Source organism: Falco punctatus (assembly GCF_963210335.1).
Source record: "Falco punctatus genome assembly, chromosome: 7".
In the NCBI taxonomy this organism is placed as follows: domain Eukaryota; kingdom Metazoa; phylum Chordata; class Aves; order Falconiformes; family Falconidae; genus Falco; species Falco punctatus.
This window is the reverse complement of record NC_137587.1, coordinates 42,568,527-42,590,348: the sequence shown is the minus strand read 5'-3', so window position 1 is coordinate 42,590,348 and position 21,822 is coordinate 42,568,527. Positions and strand designations below refer to the sequence as shown.

At 45.7% G+C, this 21,822-nt stretch overlaps 1 protein-coding gene across 1 annotated transcript in view; it reads right to left on the bottom strand.

Moving 5' to 3' along the window:
- Positions 1 to 21,799, bottom strand: part of RHOJ (ras homolog family member J) — a 77,915-nt gene extending 56,116 nt beyond the window's left edge. The window contains exon 1 of the mRNA XM_080395872.1: positions 5 to 21,799. Coding sequence (XP_080251998.1) covers positions 5 to 179 — 175 coding nt within the window. The 5' untranslated portion in view covers positions 180 to 21,799. The remainder of the gene's footprint in view (positions 1 to 4) is intronic.
- Positions 21,800 to 21,822: the final 23 nt, after the last annotated feature.

Here is a 21,822-nt window from a genome sequence, read left to right as displayed (position 1 = left end):
TTACCTGCATAGTGGTCAAACACAGTGGGGACATACTCCTCTGGGAAGGCATCATTGGCATAACTCATCAGCAAACAAGTTTTCCCGACTGCACCGTCCCCAACCACCACGCATTTTAACATCTTCTTTGTGTTATTGCTGCTCCCGTCAGTGCAGTTGTCATCTTCCTTGCAGTTCATTCTTGCTGCTGCCGCCGCTCCTCTTGCTGCTCCCGGGACTTCCAAGTGCACATGAAGGAAAAATGAAGTGCGATTGTATTGACTTTTCCTGAGTTTGGAGGGGGGGGGCAGCAAATCTCAAACTCAGGAAATCATACTAATGTTTCCAGGCTGTCACAGCCTCTTCTAACAATTGCCAGACCAGGCAAGAGAATCATCAAGGTGAATAAATTAAATATACAGAGAGAAGTATCATAAAAAAAAGTGATCTGTCCTTTCTCGTTCGTCCGAGTCAGGAAATCCTCATCCTGCCCCGGAGTTCTCAGTATTTATTGCGACTTAAAAAGATATCAGCAGCCTGCGGCTTTGCTTCACGTCTCCCTTCCTCTAGCTTGGCCGCAGGAATCGGGGATTCCTGTTAAATCCACTCCATTTTCCATTTCATTTCTAACATGGAGGAGAGCCTGGAGGTTTTTAATGGAGTTTTTCCTTTCTTTCTCCAGCTTGCTGTGTGTCAGGAAATCATGGGTTTCCTGCTGAATTCCATATTAGGATCAGTGGGCTTGTGAAGGGCTGCAAACAATGGGAGCTCTGTGTGTATTTGTACTTTGGAGGAACTCTGCCAGGACATGGAGAAAGAAAAACACTAGAGGTCTCTCTGCAGACCGAAGTTTTTAGGCTTCCTGCTCCATCCCGCGCTCGAGCTGCTCGCCCCGCTGCGGGCCGGGAGGATTTCGGAGAGGCGGTGGGAGATGCGGCCGCCGGACCCCCATGGCCAGGCTGGGAGCGATGCCGGTGGCTCGGGGCTCTCTGTCCTTCCCAGCCGCGGTCTCCTCTGATCCCGGGATAGGTCTTTTCTTCCGTTTGGGAGGGGAAGCGGGGGAGGTGGAAAGGCAGGCAGGAGGTATAGTGGGTAAGCAGAGTTTAATGTCAACTTTCTGTGTGCATAGCTCCTTAAAAAACTTTGTTAGAAAGAATAAATAATTGATTTTTCAATTCAGGCACTCAGAAAGTTTCTCCCCTCATCTACCCCCAAAAAGAAGAGGGATTTTCCCCCTCCTAGGGTAAATATGTTAACACAGAGAGAGAGAGAAAAAAATGGAATTAAGAGTTACAGGAATAATAAAAAAACAAACAACACTGCATAGCAGTTTGTGGAAAACCAGCTTTGAACTGTATGATTTCTGCTCCCTTGTCTGTTTTGTTCGTGCTGCCTAAATCTTCTCTCCATTTAAATATACAGCAGTCTATATGCTCGTGAAGGGCCAAACTCCCCACTCCTTCCACAGGAAAGATTTTGCAATTTCCAGCAGAAACAAGGCAGACACTAACATAAACCTCAGTACAGCAGCCCAGCACATCCTGCTGGCTGCATTTCCCTTCCACAAGACTCAAAGGCTTTGAAAGGGGGAAGCAACCCCCTGCCGGGACCCCACGAGGAAGCACCCCAATGCCGAACGCTTCCCCTGCCTTGCTTGTGCCTGGTTAGAAAGAAATGCCCAAAAGCGCACCCAGGCTTGGAGCGATGCACACCTGTAAAGACCAACACAACCTTAAAAGGGAACTGGTTTAGCCCTAGACTGCATGAGTCAGGACAAACATACCTTAATAATGAACCTCCTTCGCCCCGGACGGTGTGTCCTTCAATTCTTGCAGTGAAGGGGCACAGCAGACCCACAGGCAGCCTGCCCTGGACAGGTGAAGCCCTATGTCTGTCAGAACTCCTCAGCCATCTAACTGTATGCAGGACCAGCTCTGAACACCTTTCCCAAGAGGTGGTAGATGGACAAAACATGTGAACAAGGTTGAACAGGGTTTGTCTGTTTACCTGGAGAGCCCCAGGGAGCTCTGTTTGCCATATTTTATCAGGAGCCTTGGTCATTCAGTAGTTTTTGCACCGTGTCCTGTGTTCTTCATCTTCTTCATGTCCTCCTCCCTGCTGACAACAGGGATCTTAGCAGGCACTGTTAGGCCCATCATCACGCCCGCTGTCACAGGCCATCACTAAAGGGTTTCCCACAATTAGGAGTTCAGGTGGCATCCTCTTACCTTCAAAACTACAGCCCAAGGCTGAGGTGTATCCGAGAAAACCTGTGAGCTCTGCACACCCAAACCCTCATTCTCCAAGCATTTACTCTGCTGATTGTTTCCACCATCAGCAGCACAGCTGGGTCATCCCCAGGGGCATCAAGTGTTACAGGGATTTATTCTTTAAGCCTCTTTCTAGTTGCAATCGAGGTCAAACTCCAAGCCTGGGCCTTTGTTTAGCTATTACATAGCTGAGTAGGTACCAGCACGCTGATACCCTCTATGCCTTTGCTTACTAACCTAGTGACCTTGTTGGGTAAGTTTGCCAAATATATAAGTGCATGCTGTTGCAAAGGAACTGCAGAGCCTGGGGAAGCAAAAATTTCGAACAATCCATGGTTCAGTTCCCCATTGCCTCTATCAGACAAAAGCAACAGCTATCTTGTTCCCATTTTACAAAGGCATAATATATCTGCAAAACGCCAGACATACTGTAGTTAAGGCAAGCTTTAATGCCGCTTAGGCCAGCTTTAGGCCTGCAACAAAATCCCCGTGGCTCATTCCTCCATGAGCATAAAGCTGTGCAAGTCTCAGCGGGAATGTATCCACCTCTGGTTTTTTTGCAAGAGGTTAAACAATGAAATTGCCTTGCTGTTTCACTAGAGGCTTTATTCTCCACGTTTTTTAAAAGGGTCTTTCAAAACTGCTTGAAGGGGTTAGCTTTTCTGATAGTTACACTGTCAAGGGGCTGAACCAGAGGGTCTTTGCAGACCCTTCCACTTCTAAGCTCTGATGCATGAGAAGCTTTGTGGGGAGCCAGTTCTACTTAAGATGCATCAATGCAAGAACTTGCACCCCTCAGCATGCATGATGAAAGTGCAGCCACACTGTTAGAGCCTGTAAAACGTATTCCCTGGAAGATGCCAACCAGACGAGTTTATCTTGAAGGTGAGGAAGGCTGACATCTAGCCTGTACAACTCAAGTTCAATGTTACATTTTTGTTTTACCTTTATAGGTGATACATGCAGCTTTAGGGGAGTTATAATAAAACTATAAAATAAGACCTGTATCTGGACTAAAACCATATTTTTTTTAATTTTAGAAAAAATCTTTAACATTTAAGAATGTTTTCTTTAATCTCATTGCTTTAACTTGGTTTGGCACTATTCAGATCAACTGGATCAAAGCATCTTAAGAGCTGGTTTCATTGCTACAAAGCATAGTTACGTTGGTTTATACCTTTTTTTCTCAGGGGCCTCAAACATCAACCCCTCTGCTACTCTGGGGTTGTATCTTTTACTTACAAAGTTGGCACTGACTTTGCTGCGTGAATTAACAGCCAGTCCTGTTGTCTAGCAGTCTACCGAAGTTTGAGGCAATCCTGTTGTGTTTTACAAAAGATTTCTTAATCTGCAAATTGCCAGTGGCAATGCTTGAGGTTAACTGACTCTTCTGCAGTTGCTGAGCAAATTCCGGCTTCCCTAAAACTACTCTTGCACAATGGAACTGCCTACAAGCCCCAGCATGGAAGTCACAGGTTTATTGGTAATGATTAGCTAAGCTCAGAAGGTCTGGTTATTTAATCTGGCTCCATGGCTTTTTTTCTCTCTCACCGATCATGTCAGAAATAGCCTGATTTGCTCACAAGATCTCAGTCATTTCCATCTCTCACAAATCCAGTAAGAGCAGGGTGGTTCCAAGCAACAAATTTTGGAAAGATGTAGCCAAAGTAAAAAAGTGAACCCAACTAGGCTGAATGCTTGGAAAGCTTGTTTCAATGAGAGTGGTTCTAGGTATCCAACCCAGTTTGTTTCCTGCTCATTTTACAAGCTTCTACCCAAGACTACTATGGTGAGGAGGGAGGCTAAAATAGATAATAGATACAGGCAAGTGCTATTAGCACCCTGGAGTGAAGATGTCACCTGAGGCACTTTCTAGAAAAGTGCTAGCAAAGTGCTTTTCTAAAGCAAAAAGCTCTGCTTTAGATGAAGTGCCTCTGACCCTTTGTTAATTAACAAATTAACTGGCAGCAGATCTCTTCCTAGGGCCATGGATTATGTCCAACTCCCATGTGTGTGGAAGCATCACCTTCATCTTCACCAGTACAGGTCTGAAAGGGTGATCCCTGCAGCTGCTTCCTTGGGGATTAGCAAGTTCAAGGCTTGTGCAAGAAATTTTGGTGAGAAGATCTGTAGGAGATGAAGGACTTGCAAATTTGTTAATTAGCTCTGCAATGAGCAATATGTTTGCCAATTAACTCTATTCTTTATTTCTCTGCAGGCTTGCAGAAGGGAAAAAAAGGATACGATGCTCTATTGCACTCTCCCTGCTCTCTTCCCCTGGCCAATCCTCCCACTCCCACATCTCTCCGGTGCCTCCTGCAATGCAGTGGTCTCCCTTTGTGCAATCTTATGATCTTAAAACTTGACAGTCAGAGGAATTTTCTTCCTTAACTGGTTTCCTCACCAGACCTGACTGCCTTGATTTTACAGGGTCCTTATTTTGCCTCAGGTCTTGCCCTCCTAAGCCACCCCCTTCATGACTCCCTCTTAGCCTAAACTGAGCAAGTCTGGCTCTACATTCTCACCCATGAGGCACCTCCATGGGGTAGGGGATTTTGAAGGTGACTCTACTACCGTGAAGCTTTTCTCCCCATGTCTCACTGCTAGAAACAGCCACATCCAGCCACCCTCATTCCACCTACCAGTGTTGATGTGGGAATGAAGTTTCTAGCGCTACTACTGAACTGTAAGTCGACTCCAGGCAAATCTTCTCACATTTTTTCTTATCCTTTGTCTAATCTGTTTAGATTGTCAGAGCTTTTTAGGGCAGGAATTGTGTTGGTATTGGACTGAACATACCAGCACCATATTAATCTTAACTATCACTGTGCTGTTCAAACCAGGTTTCCCTGGCCATCAGATTCGGGACCTTTCCTTGACTATGTAATTTTAAGAGCCAGACTCCTGCAGCTAAGAATTTGGGACTTTCAGACATCTCCACAGCCACCATATTCTCAGGGGAGGACCCCTAATACTGGATAGAGCAGCCTTGGAGTGTCTCCTCTTTGTTCTTGGATTGCCTGTATGGCCCTCCACATTGTGCCAAGAATAATTGAAAAGAGGGCACATTACGCTTATTCCCTCCATCCTTTCATCTCCTTCCTTGCTGGCAGCCCCATTCATCAGCCTCCCACCCCAGTGAAGTGGTCATTGGGACCTCAAGTGAATTTGTTATATTGAAAAGCAGAAACAGCCCATGAAGGAGGAAAAATTACAGTTCAACTGTGGCCACAGGAGGGGTGGAAGTGCTCTATGTGAAGCCTTTTCAGAGGCAGTTTGCTGAAGGGCAGGTGCTGAGGTTCAGCTTTGAGGTTTGTTGAGTGAGAACAAGCCTTTCTACAGCCATCACACACCATCAGTCATGCTGCCGCCATCACCACCACCATAGTGGCCCATGCCAGTGGCAGGGGGGTCCCTGTTTCATGCTGCTGCCATGGATATAATTAGTGTCATTGAGTTTCCGTTTGGAAAGATGAGCTTATAAAACAAATGACTTTTGGGAGATGAGGTCAAGCAAAGGATGATTCATGTCCTTTCCATGAGAGTACCCTCTTGTTTCCCAGAGGCAGCTGCTGTATAATGAGAATTGCACATGGTATATTTATGTGTTGGTGAATGGGGAATGACGTTTTCACCTAGGAGGGATGGCACTCAGCTTGTTACCTTACAGCTCATTCTGCATCACTGACTGCAGATAGTGCTGTGTTACTTACCCATCCATACTGCTGGTGGTACTTGTCCAGAGTCTGTAATTCCAGCTGTTGTTTTGACAGGTATTAGTATTTGGACTTTGAGGATGAGTTTTCCTGGGAGGTGTAAAATTGCCTCTGGAGAGTGGAATATGTGCATCTGGCACACAGTCTGGTGTGTCCCTCCATTTGCGTCGGGGTTCTCTTCTTCCAGAAAACTGCTGGCTGTTGCCTCTGCCTTCTCTCCTTTGTGGTTTTGTTCATGCATGGCTGTCTCATTATAATTTTTTTTTTTCCTCCCTTGAGTAGAGCTGATCACCTCTCTCCCTATGACAGTGGAGAGATGTGTACTTGGGTAAGCATTCAGCTTGGCATTGGCATAGCAGAAGAAATACCAATTTCGGCAGTATCTTCCTCCCTACCTATGATGTTTTCCATAAAGTTTTTTTTTCTAAATTACATTTATCTTAGCTTGAGCAATACAGCAGGAAGTTAAACAAAGGGGTACCTTGTCTATGCCCCTCCTACGTCTTGCAATGGCATTTACCTCTGCAGATGGTGGGCTCTGGGAATGCAAAAGGGCTGCAATCAAGAAATCAGGCTGCACTGAGGGCACCAAAACCATCCCCAATTAACACCGTGCATGCGTGTACTCGGTGAAGTCATTAAAGGGACAAATCTCTTTTGTTCACCTCTGAGTAAAGCTTGGGACATAATCTGCAATTTCTTTAAAAGCAAAGAAACTTCCCCAAGTTATATGTGACCAAATGTAATGTCTCCAACAGGGGGAAAATGTTCGTGTCTAAGAACGTGCCAGTTGGAATCTGTAGGTTTTCAGCTTCCCCCTTTTCAGGCCAACTTGCCAAGCCGGCTTGATCGTTGAAATGAACACACGGCTGATTCATAAAACATTCATGCAGAGTTTTTACTCTCTTGGAAAGAAGGGAGAGGGCTGCTTCCAGGGAGAGAATGTGCTTTTGTGCTTCATGTGCTCTTTCTGCCTCCGCTCAAAAATAAGCAGAAGGCTGGTGCTGCCTCCATGCTCCAGCAGCGGGCAGCCAGCAGGAGGACCAAGGTGGAAAGCAAAGGGGTGTCACAGCTCTGCTGCTGCGTCTCCTGGCTGAGCCTATTCTCAGCAAAGCCTTGTGGCAAAGGCACTGCAATGAGACCCGGGAGCGCAGCTACCGAACCCGCTGCTCAGACCTGGACCAGTGGAGCAGGTTGTTTAATCGATGCCCTTATCTCCTGTGTAAAACAGGAATGAGGAACTGTTGTGGTTTAACCCCAGCCAGTAATGATGTGCTACGCAGCCACTTGCTCACTCCCCTCTCACCCTGAAAGATGGGGAGGACGATCAGAAAGGAATGTAAAACTCAAGAGTTTAGGTAAGAACAGTTTAATAGTTGAGATAAAATAAAAACAAAAGAACAATAATAATAATAACAATAAAAATTATATTGAAAAGTAGGGAGAAGGAGAGAGGAATGAAATCCAAAGGGAAGGGAGAAGAGAAAACAAGTGATGCACAGCACAAGTGCTCACCCCCTGCTGACCGATGCCCAGCCAGTCCCTAAGCAGCCATCAGCAGGCCCCGGCCAGCCACTTCTCCCAGTTTACATACTGGGTGTGATGTCCCATGGTATGGAATATCCTTTTGGCCAGTTCAGGTCACCTAACCTGGCTGTACCCCCTCCCCTGACAAACTAAAAAGTCTTAGATGGAGTACAAACACCACCCAGCAACAACCAAAACCATCTGTGTGCCATCAACATTGTTTTTACACCAGATCCAAACCACAGCACTGCACCAGCTACTAAGAGAAAAGTTACCTCTACCCTAGCCAAAGCCAGGACAGCATCCACCCCTTGTTCCATACCATTACATCATGCTAAGCTTTCCAATAAATAATCACCTCTCCTGTCCTTCAAAGTGAATATGCAGATCTCATTCCCTTAGTCTATGGACCATCCCTCTAAAGTCCATTGAGTTCATTTAGTCCGTGATGTTGGGCTTCATCTGTTACAACAGTCTTTCTAGGCAGGGAAGATGGTATGAGGTGTTGGATTGTTGGGTTTTGAAGCCAGTTCTGACTCTCTTATGGCTGCGCTGATCTGGTTTCACCAGTCATTCTTCATTGGTGTGGCAGGTTCAAACCTTCAAATCCAAAGTGGTAAAGATGGGCACCATAAGATGCTCAGTGCACTAATGGGCATGCAGCAGTGACGACATACAATATCATGTAACAACTATCATCACACAACTCAATTGGCTGTTTTCACCCAAAGTCAAATCCCCTTGAGATACACACTGGACTTTCCCATCCTCCCATGTTATCCATCAAGTGCTTCCAGGACCCTGAGCAAAAGCAGTCCCAGGAATGGGTTTGCCTTTGCCTGAGGCAGCAATGACCTAGCCTGTTTTCCCAAGCACATTTTTAAGGTGCACTACAGGAACTTTATCACCTTCTACAGTACGTAAAAGCTTTGACTGGACAGCACTATCTCTGCTGGCAGATCCTCTGGAGCTGACTGGCCAGGTGGCCTTTGCTAGATGTGTATTCCAGCGTTTGAAAGTTCTACCACCCATTGCTTTCAGTGTAGTCTTTAATAGTCTGTTACATCATTCAATTATCCCAGGGGCTGGTGCATGGTAGGGAATGTGATATACCCACTCAATGCCATGCTCTCTGGCACAAGTGTCTATGGGATTGTTTCAGAAATTAATTTGTCTGAATCAATTCTTTCTGGGGTGCCATGTTGCCACAAGACCTGTCTTTCAAGGCCCAGGATAGTGTTTGGGGCTGTGGCATGGGGCACAGGGCATGTTTCCAGCCATCTGGTGGTTGCTTCCACCATTGGAAGCACAGGGTGTTTGCCTTGCTGGGTCTGCAGGAGTGTGATATAGTCAATTGGCTAAGCCTCCCTATGTTTTAGCCATTATCCTCCATAGCAAAGAGTCTTTAACTGCTTAGCTTGCTTAATTGCAGCACGTTTCACATTCATGGATTACCTGAGCCAGTGTCCACGGTTAAGTCCACTTCTCAGTCTTGGGTCCATCTCTATATTGCATCTCGGCCTTGGTGGCCTGCTTCATCCTCCCATTTTACCAAACGAGCTGCTTTCTGTTTCCATTTCTTCTTATGTATAGGGGCCACCATAGGTTGGTCTTCTGCACTGCTTGATGTGGGGCCAAGGTAGCTGCAGTGCCCACCACAGAGGCTGGAGTAGCTGCAGGGCCTGGAGCAGCTGTTGTTCCTGCCACCGAGGCTAAAGTAGTTACAGTTAGTGTCTTAAATCTCCACCAGAAAGGTGGAGGAATGCTTCCTTTTTTTTTTTTCTGTGTATGTATACTGCTGACCTTTGGGGCAGGGACCAGCTCCTGCATTGTTTGCAGGGATGTTTGGCTGTTTGTTTAGCTCCATGACAGAGCTAAACCAACTTACTGCCTGTCACAGAGACAGTGTTTGATCTAACATCACAGTGAGCTTCTTAAAGGAGAAAATGTCTAGGAAACTATTCTACTTGGGTTTTTTTCCCCTTGCACTTTGGTTTTCTGCTGGCTGACCTCCCCAGCTCACTACAGGGACAGCGTGGCTTTCCACCAGTGACAGAGTTATGGCAGGACTGCTGGCAGCAGCAGGCTATTTTGCTCCTTTTGTAGCAATTGGAGGTTTTATTTGCATTCCAATCATCCTCTTGCTTTAAAGCTGTCTGGGTGTGGTGGTGAAACAAGTGAAGAATGTGGGCACCCTACCTCAGCTGCTGAAATGTGTGCCCAAAAAAGCCCCAAGGTTAGAGCATTAGGGCAATGCCTTAGGACCTACGAGGACCTGAGCATGCAATGGAAGGGGGAGGGAGAGGTGGAAAAATAGTCAAGGTCTTGGTTTACAGCGTCTTCTGGCTACTTGCAGGTAATTTTTGCAGCCATGGCAAATGCAAGAGACTTCTTGGCAGCTCACCGCTGTGGGAGATGGGTCAGAGCATGTGTGTGTATGGGCTGATAGCTCAGTGGCTGTTAATCTTTCTGCTCTAATGAACTACGTACCAAGATTTTCTTGGTCAAAAGCCATCAGACACATATTGAGTACCTTGGGCTGTCAGAGAAGGGTGGATGAGAGCTCCAGGGAGTGGCTGCCATGATTCTCCAGAGCTCCCTGCAAAGGGGACAACCAGATGCCACCACCTTCAGCAGATTCTGGTGGCTCAGTCCTTCACCGTGTATGCTCATGTTACCGACCCAACTGCACTAGCACAGCCCTGCATCCCTCCTCAGCTACCTGTAAAGGGTTTGCAAATTGCACCTAGCTCCAGGGCCACAGCCTGGGCTCTCAGCTTCTGCTGTGGAAATGTGTTCCTGTGCTGTCTAAAGTGTGTACCCCACTGCTTTCCAAGAGATCTACGCAGACTTTGTAGTGCTCAGCAGAGTGTTTGCTGCAGGTAACACAGCTGTTAACGTACCTGTGCTAATGTGTTTGGTTTGTGTGTGGCATAAACTGCAGTCACAGATTTGCAGACGTGCCACAATAGGTGTTCCTGGCACTCTCAGGCTGATTTAGAAACTCACCCATCTGTGCCTCCTCTTTCTCATTGCTGTCTGGCTCATTTCTCCTCTGAGAGGGCTCTGACATATCTCAGGAGGAAGCTCTGCTTATTTAGCAATGGACATTTGAGAAATTTAGGTATAATGTGTCATTGGGGAACTGTGACTGTTAAATACTGCAGTGTGGTGCTGTGCTCTGCACTGTGCTGCAGTCAAGTGATGCAGTCCCATGAAGTTTTCAAGGGTCAGGACTCCCTTTCCCTGATCCCTCTTTTCCCACAGTGGCACATATATGTAAAATGAGCCTGGCTGCACATTTGCCACCACCTCAGAGCTGTCTGAGTTTGCTTCCAGTGTCTGCTATTAAACGTCAGGAATCCCATGCCATCTTCATGAAAGTGTATTTTGCAATGGTGATACCTCAAGATTTAGTGGGCAAACCTGACTCGTAAGAATTTCCAGGTTTTGTTCAACTTCATTGAAGTCAAATGTCCTGTAATGCCTCAGAAAGGCTGTGATCTCCATCCTTGAAGGTATTCAAAAGTTGTCTGGACATACTCCTGGACAACTGGCTCTAGGGGGTCCTGCTTGAGCAGTGGGGTTGGACCAGATGACCTCCAGAGGTCTCTGCCAACCTCAGCTACTCTGTGAGTCTGTGGTCAGATGCACCATGCAGCTTGACCTCTCCCGCTGTCCCAATGTACGACGAAGTACCGTGCATATGTATCTTGTGTGCCTCTTCCCACAAGTACCTCTCAGGACCAGCACAACACTGTATTTCAGGAGTTTGTACAGAACCCTGTAGTCACAAAGGAATGACTTTTCTATCATTAGGATCTCATGAATATCATTGCTTCTGTCCAAACAGATAACATGTAGACTACGACTATGGTGAATAATGTGGGGATCAGCTCCCAGTGAACTGTTATTGACTGATCTTGACTCCAACAGAACTTCTTGGCTGTCTTCAGGACGTATTTGGTAATAGGTACAGGTTGCTCTTTGTAACAGCAAAGGTCTAGGAGGTAATCGGGGGGATCCGTTCTCTTTCTTGTCTCTCTGATTTGCTCCCTGCACACATCAGACCTGATAATTTGACTTGTGTTGGGATGAAGTCTACATTTTCTGTTATGCAGAGAAGCTTCTCCTGTGGAAGCGGCTTCTGGGCAGAGGTCTCTGTGTCATCTCTCTGGAGGGGATCAGTACAGCATGGAGATGAACAGATTTTTCAGAACAAGTGAGTTTATTTAATGTGTGAAGCAAAACATTAGAGGAACTAACTTGAAAACAGCAAGCAGCTGATAAGCATCTTCAGACTTCTTTGATGGACTTTGCTTATCAGTGACAGGAGCAGAACAGCCCCAGTTATGTGATGTAACTAGTGCAGGTGATGTGGAGATGCAGCCTGATCTCAGTAGGCATCACCCAGTAGGATTTTTTCTTAGACAAGCTTTTCCCAAAGCCCTGGGCTCACTGTGCTCGTCTGAGCTCTGTGACCATATGTTGCACTGGCTTTTGTCAGGGGACGCAGCTGTGAAGCCTTCCTTTTGCCACAGACACACTTCTTCTTCCACTCAGGCATTCAGGCAGCCTGGGAGCACACTGCTGCAGGAACCACTCCACAATTACACCCTCCAGAGCAATTAATCTTTAATGCCTTGGCCACGGAGCTTGTGATGATGTTGAGGCACAACCAGGCTCCCACGTTCAGTCCTGAGCCACCAGGCTTCGTCACTGTCTTCAGCCGAGCTGAGAGCCCCACGCGGCAGGTGCTATTTAGATAGACAATAGCAAAGAAACCTGATGGCTTCTAAAAGCATTTCAATCCTTCCTGTCCTCTCTGCAGGTCTATCAGCCATGTCTCAGCCCTATCTGAGAGGGGAAAGTGCTGGAGTCCTGGAAGATGTTATGTATTTCTGTTATGGGTGACAGCCCTTTCCTTTGGTGGCAAATGATCATCAGGAATAAGGCACTTCGTTTCAGCCTGTTACCATTCCACTGTTCAAAATGCTCCAGTGATTTTCAATCCTTCCTGTAGATCATCTTCAAAATTTCATCCACTTTAAAAACTGCCATTGAGACCAATTTTGCTGTGTTAGTTAATGGATAAATAATATAAATAATAATCCCCAGTTAAAGTCATTCACTAAACACCTGCAAAATGGCATGGTGCTTATATAAATTTATTCTCTTTCTTAAGTGCCTTGAGCACTGTTAATTTTTTTTTTTACCAGATGAGAAGTACAGCTCAGATTGCCATCACACATTTCAATACCCCTTTCAAGTACATCTAGACCACCTTGGGCCATATTTTGATTATTGATGGAAAAAAAAACCAAACATAAACCAACCAACCCAAAAAGTAAAAAAGGAAAATAGGATAAAAAACAAAACAACAAAAAAAGAGGAAACTTATTTTACAGATTTTCCCAGAGACGGAGCTGCCAAGCTCCTCAGAAAAGCTGTCCCCATGAGATTTCTCAACTTTTTTGACCAGGTTCAGTTATCAGTCCTTTTCCAAATTTGCACTGAGGTAAAGAGGATTGGAAAACAGTCCATTGGGCAATCATACGTGAGTGGGTTCATGTGACAGATCTTTCTGCGACTTGTCATGCCATGAATAGCAGAGCAAGAGCCTTTCAGCACTCAACCATGTCACTGCCTGCCTTGCTTTTGATGGAACTGGGGTGAGTGTGTGCTTGTGGAAACAAAGACGTAGTTAACTAGCACTTTTTATCTTAGTAAAAGGTCTGGTTTATATTCTCATTCAATGTTTGCGTAATACCTTAATTTAATTGTCTTCCTGTTCTTGTGGCCCCTGCCCCGGTTGCTCTGTGCTGGCAAGCAGAACCTGTTTTCAGCAGCACTTTGAAGACTGCAGTAGAAAAATGCGCCTGTTAAATTACGCATTGTACAAAGGTACAGGGAAACCCAGCAGCCACAACCTTGCTGCATTTGCAGTCTAAAGGTGCAAATGACAGTAGAGGAACCAGAAGGGAAAGGGTTCTCCAGCTGATGTGTGAGGTAGTGGTGTTGCTAGAAATAGCAGCCCATACCCTTGACTCGTAAATCAGCGGTTATCTCCTGATAAGTTAAATGTTTTCGGGTCATGTGCTGTGCCTAAAGCAGGTTGCTCTGAATGCAAGACCAGGGTCAAACTAACTGTTTATAGGATTTTCCTGCTGTGGGATCTGTCACTCTGCAGTGTAAGGTGCTAAAACTGTCCTCTGGGTGCCACTTCGCTGCAGGGCAGACAGCCCGTGGGCTCAGGCTGGGACTCCTCTCCATAACAGCAGAGATGTTTGCTTGGAAACATCACTTGGAAAAGTACATTCCCTCTCCCTACCCAGCTGTATCAAAGACTGCAAAGACATAAACAATGAAAATCTGATGACACAGGGGCCTTTCCTTACTTCAGTTCTTTCATTCTTCAGTTGTTGCCTGTCCCTATTGAGACCATCCCTGTTGGCTGGGCTTGGATTTGGATTTGAACATGTTGCATCACACAGTTCATGCCAGCTGCAGCCATTCTGCCCCAGGGGGCAAAATCCACATCTGGACACTTCCCTGCAACTGGATTCCTTTGGCTGGCAAGTCCCTTGGTTCCCAGCCAACACAAACCAGTTTGGGAACCAACAGGTTGGCAAATTTTGGGTTTTGAGAAGAATGGATTCAACATGGGCTTGAAACCCCAGAGGCTATGACAATATAGCTATGAGATCTTCTCAGGAGCACCACTCCACCCCACCTCTTCTCCTTCCTTCCAGAGCGTAGAAACCACATTTACATCTCAGCAGGATGGATTCAAATGGCCGTGAGGTTCCCTCTCACAATAGGCAGCTGCTCACAGCTGTTGTTCCCCACTGTGGATACACACAGCTTTGTTTTTATGATGCAAGGGGAAATCTTGGGCTTTAAAACCCTAACAAACTATTTGCTTCGCCTTCTCTGTCTCTTCGCACAGCTGACCTCCGCATCCAGCTGTGAAGGCATTTTCTGGTTTAAGAGCGGGGTTGAGCAGAGTGCCAGCAGGTGACGTCCCAGCCTCTCCTGCCTCTCTGTAATTAGCAGCCCCAAACATGGAGCAGCATCTGACCCTTTGACATTTTTTTGCTAAGGCTTTTATTAATTTGACACTAGGTTTCATAGCAACTCACCGGGGAGCTGTAACAAACATTCAGCTGTACCTGATAGAAAATGGTGGGTTTATCTGCTCAAAAGGTTATACCAAGCATCAGAGGCCAACTGTGGTTTGAATCCTAGGGAATGCTCCCACTGTTTGATGGAAAAAAACAAGGAGAATTAAAGTGGGAACATTACAATTTAAAAGCAGGATTTTTGTCACCTTGAGCTACCGAGCTCTGTCATCATGGTCTATCAAAACCCCTGCCTTCTGGGGAGCAGGTAGGTAGGAGACTTTTAACATCCTTAATGTCACTGTTCCTGAGGGGACACTGCCTTGTCACCTGTAAACTTACTTAAAATGAAGGACTGTTTTGTTCTTCAGCTGATGGAGAATTTTTTTCATCTTCTGAAGTGAGCTTTACCATGGTTTCCACAAAAAAACCTGTTGTCAGTGCTCTTGTGATCCCTTTGCTCCTGCTCTGCCCACTTCTGGTGTGAGCACATTGTTGCATAGTAATGCTTGGACACCTCAAATTGTCTTTTTTTTGGCCAGATGTTGTGATGATGGACATAGTAAATGCGAGTTTTAGTATTGTTTTTTTTGGTGTACTTATACTTTCGGTTTCATGTGTGTTTTGACCCAGGCTCCTTTACCCTAACACAGTGTGATGGCAGTATTCACACGGCATATGCTCTGTCTGGACAGTTTCCTTAAACTTGAATTGCTCTGTCAGAAGACACTGTTCACAGGGAGTCTCATTCACTTTACCACAAATTCCTTGGTTGCTATAACCAAGGACTCCATCCTCCCCATATTGATTCTTCAGTCTTCAGTAATTTACAGCCTCTTCTGTCTTTTCCCTGGTTGTTGCCCAGTTTGCAAACACCTCCTTCATCTGTTTCCCCTTCAGTGTGGAAGGGGGCTTATTCAACACAAAAGCATCATTCGGTGCTATCTAGTGGCTCAGAGTTGTACACTACTAGCCTCCATCCAACAGTACCTATTGTATAACATGAACCAATTTGCTTCACGCATCCCTTGCAAGGCTCATTTCTTCCACCCACCTGCTGAAGGTGGCTTTAAGGTATCTGTTGTACCACCCGCATTTTCACCTGTTCTTGGCTCATATCCTGGTTCTTCTGTCTAGGAATTTCTCCTCCAGCATAAAGGAAGACCTCTTTTAGCCTCAGACCATTGCTTTATGATGTTTATCCTCCAAGTCTTGACTAGAAGCTTGATGGTTTCAGAAAAGCTTTGGATGCACTGGACAGTTAGGTGACATACCACGTCAGTGGTCACTGTGTGTTTAAGAAGCACTGTAGCTGTTAATGCTGCATTCCCCCATGCGGATTTAACAGTGGTGGCCCCAAATCTGTACCTCCTATATTTTTACTATCATTGAACAGATAGATCTTTCATTTAAGTTCTCTTGAAAAATCATTAGTTTATGTCTCAGATCTAGTTACAACCTCAGTGAAGCTTCCATAACATGGCTTGCATTTGAGACGGCAGCTCCTTTCTCTCTCACACCCTGCAGGGACAGCATATATGATTACATGTGTCTGTTAGCTGCAAGTGGTCTTACAGGGGTCTTCAGCTTGCTAACACCTGCTGCTAATTCTGGTGAGTAGGTAAATAGGCCCATGCTGGTACCCTTCCCTGGTTGCTTCCATTTGCAGCGAGATGTATTGTGAGGGACTGTACCTTGTGCTCATTTGCAAAGCAAAATCATTTCTAAGTGTAAGCAAGTTTGAGATGAAGGAAAGGACAAAGAAGATCCAGACATCATAAACCAGCAATCTGTGTCCAAAGCATACCCCGATGCAGTTTCACAGCTGCCAGCAGAGAGGGGTAGCTAGCCATGCAGCCAACAGCTGCATTGCCAAGGAACAAAATTACAGAGCCAGATGTTCCTCTTGGAAGTACATTACACTCAACTTGGCAGATGAGTGTGGTAGCTGCCAAGTGCATCTCTTATTTGGTCATATGTAATGATCCCTCTATCAGAGAATGTGGAAGAAAAAGACCACACAGAATATCCTCATCAAAATGTTATAGCTGAAACGTTAACTTCTCCTGTATCAAAAGATTTGGGAGCTCCATGGCAACCTTCACATCTTGTTTGAAGGATGATGTTGTTTACTACCAGGCACGAAGTGAGAAACTTACAGCAACTGAAGCCGAGTGCTTTCAAGGTATGTGCTGCTGAAAGGTGACTAAGAGGCTGATATAATTTTTATAGCAACCACAGTTGTTTGTGGGTGCTGTTGTGGTTCCCAGCTAAGACTGCAAGTGAGAAGAACTTCTGGTTCCGCCTCTAAAGTAAATACTAGGAGTTCGGGTTTCTGAGGACATGTTTGTGCTGCAGCTATGTCTGTGATGCAGGGTGCTAGAGACAGACCCAGTCGAGCTTTAAACTAGTCAGCTGGGTGTGAGTAGAGACTAACCACTGCGGTGCAGGGCACCTTCACCAACTCAGAGCTTGTCTGTCTATCCTCACTGGAAATTTCTGAAGCCTGATGTTGCCTGTGTTGTTGTCTAGAGCTAACGTTGCTAGGCATGGCAGCATGGAGACACACAGGCCAGGATTCAGGCCAACTGGAGGGATGCAATTTGTAAAAGTGCCTGACTTGGGGGTCTGCCTGGGGTGTTGCCAAGGGAGAATGATTGGTACCTCCTCAGGTACCTTTAGATCCAGCCCTCCAAAGACCCCAGACACCCCTGTAAGTACTTACCTAGGGAGAGCTTAGATGACTGAATCTTTGGAAACAGGTAATAGCAGCTCTGAGATAACTGGGGAGATAGTTCATGTCTTGTGCCTCTTCAGCCACCTTTCTTAAACTATCTGAATTTGATCCTTCCCTCCTGGGACTCTCAGGTTGCAAACCCAATTCTTTCCTTAAGTACTTTCTATTTAATAACCAAAGAAACTAACAATAGCCCGAATCCCTCTACCAAGTAAATCTCTCAATAAGGATCTTGCCCCTAAAAGGTACTTTGACCCAAGATTTCCCATGTGTAATATTAAACTTTCTCCCACACCACCAACAAATTTAAGATCCGGTATCTCAGGGACTGCAACAGAGCTCAGAAAAGCTACAGATCATAATCAAATATGAAAAAAAAATTATGAAAAAAATCAAATACAGCTCATACGGAAGGATTTCTTTGTCTCTGATCACATCTAGTTCGTGGCCCCACCACCCATCTGCAGCTGAGGGAGGGAAAAGGTCAGATTAAAACCTGTGGGTTTGGAGCCAGAACCGCACTGCTTACACATTTTCCAGGGATACAGGGACAATAAGTTTCTCTCCCCACCTAGTGGTCAAGAAGAGACTTTAGTGGAGCTTTAGCCTAAACCAAAGTGCTTAACAACCCTCCCCGAGTGATGCATTTTGCATTTTTTCCATGCCAGCACAGGGAGGAGGTGGTTGCTCCCTTTGCTGTAAATCATCTAGCTGAGGTGAAAGCAGAGAGGTGGATTCCTGGAGGCTTCCCCTTGTTTCCAATACACTCTCAATCAAAATATGATGAGGGTAAGAAACGGAACTAATGATAGGAAATATTTGTTAACAGATGATCGGGCAGTGGCCACTGATTTTTCTTTCCTCTGTAATCCTCCTCCTGTGGGTTCTGCGGTGGGTGAGAGCAAATTTGAAATGTGACAGGAACAGAAACATCTTCATTGCTTGACAGCTTGTTTGGCCTGGCGGTGCTTAATTCTTTCTGCAAACAACGTGACGTTGGGTGAGAGAAGAGTATGAAATTAAAATGAATGTGGATGTTAAGCAAAGCTGATACCAACTTGTCTAAATTTGAATAAGGGAGCTAGGAGGGTCAGTAGTGAAAGCAAATGGAGTTGTCTGCACTCTTCCCATTTCTGTGCCCTAAGGAGTTATCAGTAACATAGGAAAAATACATATGAAGCAAAATGTGGTTGTCGTATGAACACAAGACATTCCGCTACCTTCCCTGAGACAACTGGCCAAACGCAGCCTGCAGGACTGTTCAGTGCAGAGCAGTCCGCTCGGGGAAAGCAGTGCTTATTTGGCAACTCCCCTTTCAGAGTGGGTCACGGAACACGGCAGAGAGCAGCCCTGGCGGTGGGGTACCCACGGGTGTCCCTCCCCCACGGCCAGACGGTCCCTCATCGTGTTTGCCAGGGCTTCATTGTAGTTCGAGTATTCTGTAACTGTGAAAGGAGGGGAATGGTATTTTTATTTTTATTTCTGTGAATAAAACCTGGAAAATGAAAGCTGAAATGTATAATTGAAGACTGCAACTGCATCACAGTGAGGCTTTTTGCAGGACAGCTCGGGTGTCCTTCCCTCCAGCTAGGCACGTGCAGGGGAGACCTGGGGGCTGAGCCCTCCTGTCCTGCGTGTGGAGGCAGGGCCAGGGCAGGGGTCCCAGCTGATGCTGCTGTTGTTTCCTGCAGCAGACAAACTTCCCAGAGGACCCTTATGGAAAATCCCTGGAGCTTTAGACTGCAGGGAGCTTTTTGTACCTTACCTCTGAATGTAGACCCAGGTGATCCATGGGGCCACTGGGTGGAGGATGGGCTCAGAGGCTGCTTGTTCATGGTGCTGTTCCACCATCTCACCAAAGACACACATTTCAGCCCTCACTGATGAGTATCCCCCTCCTGCACCCTAATAGATCCTTTTAACTGAGATTTGAGCTGCTCTGAGCTCTAGCAGATCAGGGCAAGCTTCCCTGGAAAGGAGACAGATGTTTTCCCTCTTAGAAAAGCTGGTGGTGGTGGGTGTCCCCATTTCCATGGACTTTCCATGGACCACCTCTTTCATCTGACCTTGTTTTTAATAAATCTCTGAAAGTGGAAGGGGATCTGAAAGCCCCCTGTCACCATGGAAAGGGATCAAATTGTCCTGTGGCTCAGGTGAGGGGGAGAGAAAAATTCTGGCAGAGGGTTCCCACCTGTGACACCACCTTTCTGGAAGGTATGGTGGGATGAGTTTGGGAGGGAAGGAGTGCAAGTTAAATTTCTTCCTTATCTCAAAGCTAGTTATCATTTTCTCCAGTTGACTCTACAAAGACCTTTCATGCTGTGCCTTACAGTGGTATTATAAAGCAGATGGAGAGAAATGCGTGCCTTCCCTTTAGCTCTCTTACCAATACCTTTGTAGAACAGTAAATAACAGGAAAACGGAGCTCGCTTGTCAATGTTACCAGCTGCCATTGCTTTCTTTAAACATCCAGTCATATATTTATTGCTGACTTTTCTGAAATAAATAACAGCATGGGAGAGGACTGTGGACACATTGTCTTACCTAAATAGGATCTTGGTGACAGCCAATGTTAGATACTTTTCTTTTTAAAAGATTTTATTTTCAGTGATTGTTTCCTTTTCAGAGGGTGCTAGAGAAGTTAGTCAAAGGCAAACTAGGTCACTAATTAACCGCAGATTAGTTTGACAGCTAACCCTGATTCACACCTTGACATACAGAAGGTGTATTTGCAGGGGTATGTAGTTGGTGATGCATCATCACTGGTCTGGCACAGCTCTCTAAGCATGGCAGAGGAGTGCACCCCCCTCCCCATCAGCATTGTGTTTCCTGCCCCCTGCCCAGCCACAGCTGGGTCTGGTTTGTCTGTGGCCTCTGCTTGACCAGACACCACACTCACGTCCTGCCCGCCTTGGCGGGTATGACCTTAACTGGGGCAGCCTGCATGTTCCTGAAGTTTTACTTTCCATCATTAACATGATTCATGGAAATATTGAGTACAAGTGAGCAGGATGGACCACTTCAGGAGCCCAATGGCGACATGTGCTGTCAGTATGAGGACAACTTGCTGGGACATGTTTTTGCAGGCGGGTGCTTCTGGAAACCATGCTTTCCTAGTTTCTCATGACTGATATCAAGACATCCAACACCTACCATCTCCCCCTTCCCCAGTCATCCTGTCAAAGAAGGAAATGAGTTTGGGGTTGGTACAATGTGTTCTTGACGCATCCACTCTGGCTTTTTTTAATCACTTTATTGTTCTCCTGGTGTTTATAAATGGATTGTTTAATAATTTGCGCTAGTCTTTTTCCAGACTGACAGTGTTATGGTTCCCCAGATTCTCATTTTCCTACTTTAAAAGGGAGAGGTACTCTGTTTACCCTCCTGGTATGCAACACAAGTGATTTCATGTGAAGAAGCAGCAAAATGATATTGCATTGTAACAGCTATTCTGAGTCATCCTGAGGATTAATCAGAAACAATGGCAGTGACGGGACCTGAACATCCAGAGCGATAACAAAGCAGCAGGGAGAGGCTGTGTGGGCAGCATTGTCCCGCCTTTGCAGAGGGTGCGTGGTGGCAGCGGTGGCTTGGTCAGGAGGGGCTGGCAGAGAGAAAAGCAGCTGTCAGATAAGAATTGCACACACTAGAGTATCACCGGTATCCAACTATTTAGGTGTTTGGCTGCTGGTATTTTGGAAGTACAATGCTGACTTGGTGCACAGTTGTCCACCTTCAGGTGTGGAAAAGCCAAACTTGCCTTTTCCAGCACGCACTGATGGCCTGAAAGAACTCAAAGACCAATGTATGAGATGTAGCTTTGATTATTTCCACATTGGTCCCTGGTGTTCAGAAAAAGGAAAGAACCCTGTAGTGTAATAAAATAATGAATCAGGTTCCCAAACAGCTTATTTTCAAAAAAGCTTCTTTTTCTCTGGCATTGCTTTATTGACTTATTTTGGTGGATTAAGTACCAGGACTTGATGCTTATATAAACTTTCTTGATAAGCTACGTTAGGCACAAACAGCCCTTAAGAAAACTATTCTGTTCTTGCTGATGATCGCTATATCCTTTCTATTACTCAGAGCATAAGAACACAAGGCAAAAGAACAGAGAATCCAGAAGACACTTGCATCATTAATACTTTAAATTTTCCCTTTGCTAGCCTTTGCATGTAAGAAAGAAAATGTTTAAATCTAAGTGTGCCATTACTAGTTTGAATCTGTGTTTATAGTGTCTGTTGCTCACAATTTAGAAAATTAAAGCTCGGGGAAATCCCATCTTTCTGGTGATAATGAATTTCAGTTTCTGACACCTTTGATGTGTAACATCACATAAAATATTTGTTCATTTAACACCAAGCAGGAGCTGTGATGGTATTGCAGTTGTTTTGAGTTTCTCTCTTTACAGTGTAGCACTGTGGCTCAGCCTTAGCCCCTTGCTATGAAATGTTGGTCCCGGTCATGGGCAC